General features: G+C 50.6%; 1 protein-coding gene across 1 annotated transcript in view; it reads right to left on the bottom strand.

Moving 5' to 3' along the window:
- LOC137411497 (chromosome-associated kinesin KIF4A-like) overlaps positions 1-10578 on the bottom strand; it is a 59843-nt gene that overhangs the window by 6271 nt on the left and 42994 nt on the right. The window contains exons 26-27 of the mRNA XM_078775240.1: positions 7495-7704; positions 7287-7400 (exon numbers count right to left, since the gene is read on the bottom strand). Of these exons, the coding sequence (XP_078631366.1) occupies positions 7287-7400; positions 7495-7704 (324 nt within the window). The remainder of the gene's footprint in view (positions 1-7286; positions 7401-7494; positions 7705-10578) is intronic.

Below are 10578 nucleotides of genomic sequence, written 5' to 3'. Positions count from 1 at the left end.
CAAATGACATAAGATGGTTCCCTTTTCAAGTTTCCCCCAATCATCTCTTCGAAGTGCCAGTGCATTGGGCGGTTTTCTTCACCCCAAACTCCATTACGCACGCGGTCAGCTCGGAGAAGAAAGGCGTGTCTCCACCTCGTCATGAGGAGTGAGCCAGCCCCCGATCAACCAACCAAGCATGAGGGGTTTGGCCTGAGAGGGCGGAGGAAAGAAACTTCTGGGAGGTTCAAGAACATTCTAGGGCGTGGTTATATAACCCGTCACGCGGAGCCCCCACCTCAGTCCAGTTGGAGCAGATGACCGAGGAAGCCCCCACGAGCAGATGAGTGAGGAGTCCACCGCAGCTGAATCCACCGCAGCTGAGTTGAGGAGTTGAGCTTTAACGGCAGTTCGACCTGCGGCCGCGAAGCAACGCCGCCGTACGAACGAGAGTGTGGAGAGTTGGCGGCTGCTCACTCTCGGCCAGGCCGTTCTCCTGCGTCCAGCTGAACCTTCCTCCCCTTCCAGCCATTCGTTCCTGCCCTCATCCATCCTTTTGTGTACGTGAGTTTGTTTTGTTTGTCTTGTCCCTGGGGTATAAGTAAGCCTGAATAGATAAGCTAGTATTGCACTGTCTTCTCCTTCTGTCATTATTTTCGTTTTTCCTTCTCCTTGGTTTCTTTGGTTTTGTACAATAGTTAGTAATAAATTCCTGTTCTTCCTTACTCTGCCTTGTTTTCTTCACATCCGTTCGTTTTAGAGGTTTCCATCATTGAACACCCGTGGCATGATTTGGCCAATGTTTAGAATCGGGTCTAGTTTTTGTTAATGGTTCGAGCCGCGGGCTGCTAATCCGCTCGGCAAATAACATCTTGTGCGCGGTCTCGAACGAGGTTGCCCCCCTGCCTCTCTGGAGGGAGCGGGGTGGCTTCAGGAGCGGAGACGGCCAGTGAGAATAAAGGGGGGATTAACCCCCCTCTTGCTAAGGGGAAGAGCCGTACTCCGTTTCCGCAACAATATATATATATATATATATATATATATATATATATATATATATATATATATATATATATATATATATACACACACACACACACACGTTACTTTTGTGGGGGGGTAAGCATTACCTTTGTCCAGGTAGAATTAAATAGTTGGTGTGCTCCAACTGTCATGAAGAAGAAAACCCATTTGTTATAAGTAGGGATCCGGTAGACCTTATGTCGTGTAAGCATCTTCGTTCTTATGATGCAACTTCTTATGATTATTCATCTTATGCATCTTCGTTCCCATAACAAGGGGTGGGGTTATGTTAGTTAGATATTATGGGTAATTAATCCCCCGTATGGCATGGCCATTTTGGGATAACGTCGTTTTGGAGGAATTCACGTTGGAGGAATCATTAAACGTATGGGGAAATTGGGGATATGTTCCAGGCTCCCAAAAAACTGATCCTAAAGCAACCTTTCTTGCTTTTTTTTTTTTTTTTACATGTTTCTTTGTATGGAATGGTGCAGCATTATTAAATATACATTAAAATAAGTGTTAATACCATAATAGTACTGTATTATTGCAAAATAACACCTTATTGTGAGGTGGTTGTTGGAGGTTTGGGTGATTTGCTGGTGGAGGGTGTTGAATTGCTGGTGGAAGGGGTTGAATTGCTGCTGGTAGCTGTTGACGTAGGCCTGAAGAATTGTGTTAAATGGGCTCTTGCCTTGCCTTCTGTTTTAACTCCCTGTGAAGTTCTGTGTAGGGATTTAAAGCCGACTATGGCCCACTTGAACTTCAGGCTTCTTTCCACAAAAGGATCTATCCTTACAGCAATTTCTTGGGCAGCTTTTGTTGCCTTGAAGAGCTCCTCCAGCAGTTTGGTGGTTAATTCTGCCTTTTCTGGCTCTTCATCATATTCGTCTTCTTCACGAGATGTCTGGGTCACAAGTTATTCAAGTTCTTCAGTGGACAGTTATTCTCCGTGGGACTTTAACAGTTCTACTTCTTCCATGTCATCAAATCCGAGTTTCAGGATATCAAAATCGTTGGGAAAACACCGGCCGTTTTTGTCGCAATTAATCCAGAGTGTAAAATCGAACTGCGATCGCGATGACAGCAGGTGGCGACTCGTATCATGGTATGTATAAATTACCTTCAGGTAATTGTAGATGCTAATGGCCTTTCTTCTTATAATGGGCCCATCCACTGGAGCAGTTTTCTGGTTCTGATCTTCAATCCAGACACTCAATCTTTTCTCCATTTTTCCAATAAGGGCGTCTCTCCTGCTAACGTATGATGTTGCGATGGAGGCTCCTGCACGAATGCTGGAACGGATTTTATATTCGGCCTTCTGTAACGTCCTAATGGTTGATTCATTCATGCCATATTGCCTGGCCAAAGATGAAGCAGAAACCGATAAATTATTCAGGATATTGTGGAGCTGTGCTCTCATGTCAAACTCCAACAATATGGATGCGACAACTAGCTGATTTTCACTGAGCTGTTTATTCCGAGCTCGGCACGAATGCACTGAAAAAGGCTACGCCGAGCGGCAATATATCTTTTCAAATTCAAACAGTAAGCCACGCCTCAACGGGGCGTGGTATGCAACCCGAGTGACCGCCCGCTGATTACGTCACCGGCCGGTACAGAGAATTGTGTCCGGTAACCGTGACATGCGCCCCGCCCCCCCCCCCCCCCCCCCCAGAATTCACTTGTACAGGGAGAGTCAGTTTGTGGGGGGGCCTTAATGACCCCTGGCGATTCGTGTGGGGGTGGGAGGCGGCTTGGCAGCGGATGGTCGGGCGTGGGGCTTGGTCGACGGGGGACAGCCCCGCCGTGGAGGAAGGGCCAACCGTGGAGGTTGGTCGAGGTCCAAATGGGCCGACGGTGGTCCACGGAGATATGGTCCGGTTTGCCGCCAATGTCGACGACGAACGACTTGTCGCCCCTCCTCAAGACCCGAAAAGGCCCATCGTACAGCGGCCGGAGTGGTCCCCGGTGCGCGTCGTAGCACACAAAAACGTACTCCGCTGTGCAAAGCGCTGGGGGGACATGGGGTTGAGGACAGCCATGATGAGACGTGGGCACCGGGGCAAATCTCCTGGCGGACCGAGCGTTGGCGAGCCGCGGACCAGGGGCCGGTGGCATCGGGGATGAACTCCCCCGGCACGCGCAGTGGTTGGCCGTAGACCAGCGCGGCGGTAGAAGCCTGGAGGTCTTCTTTAGGGGCCGTCCGAAGGCCCAATAGCACCCACGGGAGCCTATCAGCCCAACCGTCGTCCTGGAGGCTGGCCCTGAGAGCGGCCTTCATTGAGAGGTGAAACCTCTCGGACAAGCCGTTGGCCTGGGGGTGGTAGGCCGTGGTGCGGTGAAGTTTGACCCCCAAGGCCTGAGCGACCGCGCCCCAAAGCTCAGAGGTGAACTGTGGGCCTCTGTCAGAGGAGATGTCCGAGGGGGCGCCGAAACGGGCGAGCCAGGTGCTGATGAAGGCCTGCGCCACGTCGGCGGACGTCGTTGACGTCAGCGGGACGGCCTCCGGCCACCTGGTGGTCCTGTCCAACGTCGTGAGGAGATGGGTGAAGCCCCGCGAGGGGGGAAGGGGTCCAACCAGGTCCACATTGACGTGGTCGATACGCCGTGCGGGCACGTCGAATGGTGCCAACGGGGCCTGGGTGTGCCGGTGGACCTTCGCACGCTGGCAGGCGACACAGGCGTTGGCCCAGTCGCGGACGTCCTTCCGGAGCCCGTGCCAGACGAATTTCGCTGCCACGAGCTTCTGCGAAGCTTTCCGGCCCGGGTGGGAAAGGCCGTGGATGGTGTCAAAAATGAGCCGTTGCCATCCAGCGGGCACAATGGGACGAGGTTGGCCCAGGGAAACATCGCACAGGAGAACTGCCTGTATCCTTGAAGGGGACGTCTGACAACCGCAGGCCCGTGTCCGCTGTCCGGAGGGCTTGCACCGCGGGGTCGGAGACCTGGTCGGCTGCCATGCGGGCGTAATGCACGCCGAGGTGGACGGCGCCCGCGACGGACCGGGAGAGGCAATCGGCCACAGAATTGTCCTTGCCACGTGCCGGATGTCCGTCGTGAATTCGGACAGGGCGGAGGTGGCGCTGCTGTCGAGCCGACCACGGCTCTGAGACCTTGGCCATGGCAAAGACCAGGGATTTGTGCTCCACAAACGCCGTGAATGGGCGGCCCTCTAAAAGGTGGCGGAAGTGGCGAACCACCAGGTAAAGGCCGAGGAGCTCGCGGTCGAACGTGCTGTATTTGCGCTCGTTAGGGTGGAGCTGCCGGCTGAAGGCGGCCAGCGATTGCCAAGCCCCTTTAACCCACTGCTCGTGTACGGCGCCCACCGCGTAGTTTGGAAGCGTCCGTGGTAAGGGCGATGGGTGCGTCGAGCGCCGGGTGCGCCAGCATGGCGGCGTTGGCGAGGGCCAGCTTAGCGCCCGTGAACGCCCCATCCATCTCCTTGGTCCAGGCGATGTCGTGCTTGGCCGGCTTACCCGAGGGCCTCATACAGGGGGCGCATGAGTTGGGCAGCGCGAGGCACGAACCGGTGGTAGAAGTTTACCATACCCAAAAACTCTTGCAGGGCCTTGACGGAGCGGGGGCGCGGGAAACCTTTAACGGCCTCCACCTTGGTCGGCAGCGGAACGGCCCCGCGCTTCGTGATGCGGTGTCCCAGGAAGTCGACGGCAGCCATGCCAAACTGGCATTTCGCCGGGTTGATGAGGCCGTGCTGGCTGAGGCGCGCAAAAAGTGTGCGCAGGTGAAGGAGGTGCTCTGCCCGGGAAGTGCTGGCGATGAGAATGTCATCCAGGTTGACGAACCGAAAGGTGAGATCACGCAGCACACTGTCCATCAGCCGCTGGAAGGCCTGGGCCGCGTTCTTAAGGCCGAACGACATTCGGAGGAACTCGAAGAGGCCAAAAGGTGCAATTACAGACGTCTTTGGAACGTCGGCTGGCCGGACAGGTACCTGGTGGTAGCCCCGAATAAGGTTGACCTTGGAGAAGATCACCCACCCTGCCAAATGGGTGGAAAAGTCCTGGATATGCGGTATCGGGTACCGGTTGGGGGTGGTGGCATCGTTGAGGCGGCGATAATCGCCGCACGGTCGCCATCCGCCACCCGGTTTGGGTACGATGTGCAGGAGCGAGGCCCACGCGCTGTTCGAGCGCCGCACAATGCCCAACCGCTCCAGCGCGTCGAATTCCACCTTGGCCACGGCGAGTTTGGCAGGGTCGAGGCGACGAGCCCTGGCGTAGACCGGTGGACCAGTGGTCGGAATGTGGTGTTCGACGCCATTTTTGACGGCGACGGCCGAAAACGTCGGCAGCGTGAGGGCGGGGAACTCAGCGAGGAGGCGGGTGAAGTCGTCCGCGGCCGGGAGCACGCAGGCTAGCCTGGGTCGGTGCTGAGCCGCTCAACAAACAAGCGAGAGAGCTGAAGGTCTCCGCGTTGACGAGCCGACGTTTTACGTCAACCAAAAGTCCGTGGTCGCAAAGAAAATCCGCACCCAACAAAGCCATGGGCACGTTCGCCGTGACGAAATTCCACTCGAAACGCTGGCCCCCGAATCAGAGTGCAACGCTGCGTGAACTGAAGGTGCGGATAGAGGAGCCGTTTGCGGCGACCAACGCGGGGCCGCAAAGCGCGGCCTGCTTGTCCTGCCCCGAGGCGGGTATAACGCTCACCTGAGCTTCCGTATCGCACAGGAAACCCGGACGCGGTGTCTGTGATGAACAAAAGGTTGCCGGAATGGCCGACGCTCATGGCAGGAAGCGAGCGCCGGCCTGGTCGTTTCCCGACCCGCTGTAAGTGCACAGTGGGCGACACGTTCTGGCCTTCTGCCCGAACCTGGCATGGTAGTAACACACGGTCCGCCCCGGTGGTGGCTGCGGCGCCGGTCGTGACGGGGGCGTTGCCTCGTCCGGGCCAGGTTTCCAGGCGGCCGCTCCGAAGTACCGCCCGGCCGAGAAAAATTTGTCGGCTTCCTATTAGCCAGGGCGCGAGGGTCCTCGATTGCCGAGTTAGCCAAAGCTAAGCGTACCTGCCCGGGTAGCTGTCGGAGAAACGGTTCGCAAAAGAGGAAATCTGGGCGGTGTTCGCCGAGCAGGGAGAGCATGTCTTCCATGCACTCGGATGGTCGAGCCTCCCCGAGCTCAGGCAGATCGAGCAGCTGTCGCGCGCGTTCGGCCTCAGTGAGGTCAAACGTACCGAGGAGTAGTCGTTGGAGTGCGCCGTACTTGTCATCGGCCGGCGGGCTCCGTAGAAGGCTCAAGACCCGGGAGGCGGTGGCGGCGTTTAGCGCGGAGACCACGTGGTGGAAACGAGTCTCGTCCGCCGTGATGTGCCGCAGAGCGAACTGGGACTCCGCTTGGGCAAACCAGACGGCCGCGTGCGATTCCCAGAAGCCAGGGAGCTTCAAAGCAACGGTCGACTCCATTGCCGTGTTCGTAATGTGCTCTCACGTCGAACTCCAACAATATGGACGCGACAACGAGCTGATTTTCACTGAGCTGTTTATTCCGAGCTCGGCACGAATGCACTGAAAAAGGCTACGCAGAGCGGCAATATATCTTTTCAAATTCAAACAGTAAGCCACGCCTCTCAACGGGGCGTGGTATGCAACCCGAGTGACCGCCTGCTGATTACGTCACCGGCCGGTACAAGAGAATTAGGTCCGGTAACCGCTACAATATCAAGATTGACCTCCATTGTCATTGTTTTCCTCTTCTTCGTCTGATTGGTTAAAATTGGGTCTTTTGGGAGCCATAATGAGCGACATAAATTCACTTGATGGCAGCAGATTCGGAGATGGCGACAGGTGGCAGCTCGTGCCGTGCGTGTATATAAATTAAATAGTAATCAGGCAAGGTAATAAGGAATAAGGAACAATAACAAAATCTTTGGGAAAACGCCAGCCGTTTGTCACAATCCAGAATGTAAAATCGAACTGCAATCGTAATGACGGCAGGTGGCGACTCATATCATCGTATGTATAAATTAAATATTAATTAACCAACCCTTGTCCACACAAGGGGGGTCTTTTTAGCCTTGTATTTAGCCTAAGAAGACCTCCCTTGTGTGGGCAAGGGTTAAGTAAAGTACAGTACAGTAACAAGGAATAAGAATATAAATCTTTGGGAAAACACCAGCCACAATCGTGTAAATGCAAAAACACATCCTCGCGTTGGGGAGGTTTTGACGCATTTAATTCAGTGTGTAAATTGGAAATCACGTTCGAGGAAGTTTTATTGTACAATTTTGTTATATTATTGGGGGCAGGGGGGAAATGCTGTTACCATCGGGGACCGGTTGGTGCATTTTTCTGGGTTACAGCCACAACTATCAGAGCAGCTCCCTTGCTGCTTCCGGCAGCTGCACATCATCTTGTTGCATGCCCCACCACATCCACACTGTTGGCACATACATATAGCACGTGGTAAACAAAATAGGACTCCAGCAGCCTTATAACAAACTGGTTATTAATGTTTGTCGAGCAAAATGCACCTTAGGTTGCGATTTTCGCTGCTGAGGCTTTGTGATTGATGGGGACCAATCAGAGTCGAACTTTCCACACCTCCGAGAATACCTCTGGTTTTGTAATTCAACCTCATCATCAGAGTCCGTCTCATCTGAGAGAATTTCGTGAAGAGCGTAGCGTGGTGTATTACCCCGGGGGTGGGCAGTTGGTCCCACTGAACGAAATGATTTCTTCACCTGCAATGTTTGTTATCAAACAAGTAGTGGAGTAAACATTTAAAAGTGATATCATATTCTCTTCAGAATATAATCATCAAGCAAACAAATCGGTAAAGAATTTTTTTTTCTTTTTGGACACATCTGCAATGCAACGGCCCCGTTGCAATGCAACGGCCCCGTTCCTCCAATGTATGGAAAACCAAACAAACAAAAAACAGGTAGCAAATCATTTTAATTGCATCCTCATGGTTCCCACTGCATCAAGCTGAGCAAGGTGCGAGACAGGGGAGCCAGCCCAGAGGGGAGAGCAGTAATCAAGCTGCAGATGAAGGCATTGTAAGTGGATAAGAGTTAAGGTGTGTCAAGGAAGGACTTTATACAACTGAGGATGCACAATCAGCGACTGGCTTTGGAGGCCAACTGAAAAGTGGTTTGCCCAAGAAAGATTGCCAATAGTGAGGTCCAAAAGATTGAGTGACAACTGCAAGAGGATTGTGAAAGTACATGTGAGGGGTTGCTAGACTGTCTTTTTGGAGAGAGATAGTGAGTGTGAGATTTTTTCAGGATTGAAAGACATAGTCATGGCCAAAAATATTGGCACCCTTGCACTTTTTTCAAATAACTCACAGTATTCTCAAAAATAAGTTGGAATTGACAAAAGTATTTGGTCTCCACATTCTTTATATCACTGTTAATATTACAGAACCTTTGTTTTTGATTCAGAACTTGATATATTATTTTAAATCAGAAAATTAAAATAAATGGCATTGACAAAATTATTGACACCCAAGACATAATATTTGGTAGCACGGCCTTTGGACAAAATAACTGCAGTTGAGCGCTTCCTATAACCTAGAATGAGCTTCCTACACCTCTACTGGCAGTTTGTCCCACTCTTCTTGTGCAAACTGCTCCAGTTCTCCTAGATTTGAAGGATACCTTCAACCAGCTGCTGTTTTCAGATCTCCCTACAGTTTAATGGGACTTAGATCTGGACTCTTGCTGGCCACTTCAGAACAGTCCAGCGTTTTGTCTTGAACCATTCTTGGGTGCTTTTTGAAGTGTTTGGGGTCATTGTCCTGCTGTAAGACCCATGACCTTCGACGGAGACCCAGCTTTCTGACACTGGGTTGAACATTGCACTCCAAAATGCCTTGGTAATCTCCTGATTTCATGATGCCATGCACACATTTAAGGCACCGTGCCACAGGCAGCACAGCAACCCCAAAACATCACTGAACCTCCACCATGTTTGACTGTAGGGAAGGAGTTATTTTCTTTGAAGGCTTCATTTCATTTTCTGTAAACATAGAGATGATGTGCTTTACCAAAAAGCTCTAATCTGGTCTCATATGTCCACAGGACATTCTCCCAGAAGGATTTTAGCTTGTTCAGGTGTGTTTCGGCAAACTTCAGTCAGGCTTTCTCAGCAGTGGGGTCCTCCTGGGTCTCCTACCATAGAACCCCCTTTCATCGAGTTGGTGACGGATGGTGAGAGTTGAAACTGTCGTACCTTGTGTCTGAAGGTCAGCTCGAATGTTTGGCAGTTTATTGAGGTGCTTTCTCCACCATTCGAACAATCCTTCGCTGCAATCTTCGATCAAGTTATCTTGCGTCCACATCCAGGGAGGTTGGCTACAGTGCCATGGGCCTTAAACCTCCTGATAACATTGCGTACGGTGGACACAGGAACATAATGGTCTCTGGAGATGGACTTGTAGTCTTGATTGTCCATGCTTGGCTACAATCTTGTGTCTGACCTCCTCAGACAATTCTCTGGTTTTTATTTTTTATTTTCTCCATGATTATTGTGGTACACACGGACACAAAACAGCAGAATGACTCATTTTCTCCATTCAAACTGGTTGAATGAATGATTATATTGCAGGCACCTGCAACTCACAACAGAATGTTCAATTCCAAAGAAAAGGAGAATCACCTGTTGAAATCTAATTATTTCTAACAACTTACAAAAGGTCCCAATAATATTGTCCGGGCCATTTTAGGATTTCTGTGTGGAATAAGCTAAGATTTCGTAATTTGTTCAGCTTTTTTTTTTTTGCTTTGTTCCACTGAAAACCAAAGAAATACACAGTGGATACCAAAATATTTTTTATTTCAACAATTTTCTGGAATAAACGGTGCATCATTTGAAAAAAGTGTGAGGGTGCCAATATTTTTGGCCACGACTGTATTCTAAGTGTTTGACCAGTTTAGTCCTTGAGCCAACCGGCCATATTTTGAAGTGAATGCTCCGGCGGGGGGAGTAATTCTCATTATGATTTTCCATTAGACCAATGTCTCAAGTGTCAGAAAAGGTGTGATGGACATCTGAGAACGGTAGCTTAGTGCCCGGATGGACGCCATCTTTGAAACCACCCAGCTCGAAAATGCCCATTTGGTGGGGTACATTGTTGCACGTGTATCTGGACTTCTATACTAGCTATCGATGTGCGGTTGACGACTAAATATACGTCCGATGTGTACCGTCTAAATAAAAAATAATATGAAGCATTTTGTTTTAGATTAATTATTATAAAAATCAATTATCGAAAAAAAATCATATATTTTTCAATATTTTATTATTAGACTTGTACTTTTTTTAGTGAAACAACACTGGTATGATTTTCCAAATTATGCATTGTGCTACACCGTTTATCTGTCTATAAAAATAACTCGAAAACTAAAACATATCATCCACCACGAGTTTACACAAAAAATATATGAAAAGGCATGCACTTTCCACAAACCGAAACTATGTCAGTTGGAATTTCCCGCCGATAATCAACCCACAGAACCCAGTGCCGAAAGTGACGTCAGTCTATTCTATATCTATATTCTATATCTCAGTCTGAGATTTGTTGCGGTGACCTGATTAATTTCTGAGGGGGG

This window comes from Myxine glutinosa, chromosome 1 (assembly GCF_964187855.1).
Source record: "Myxine glutinosa chromosome 1, kmMyxGlut1.1, whole genome shotgun sequence".
NCBI classification, from domain to species: domain Eukaryota; kingdom Metazoa; phylum Chordata; class Myxini; order Myxiniformes; family Myxinidae; genus Myxine; species Myxine glutinosa.
This window is presented reverse-complemented; position numbering and strand designations above follow the sequence as displayed.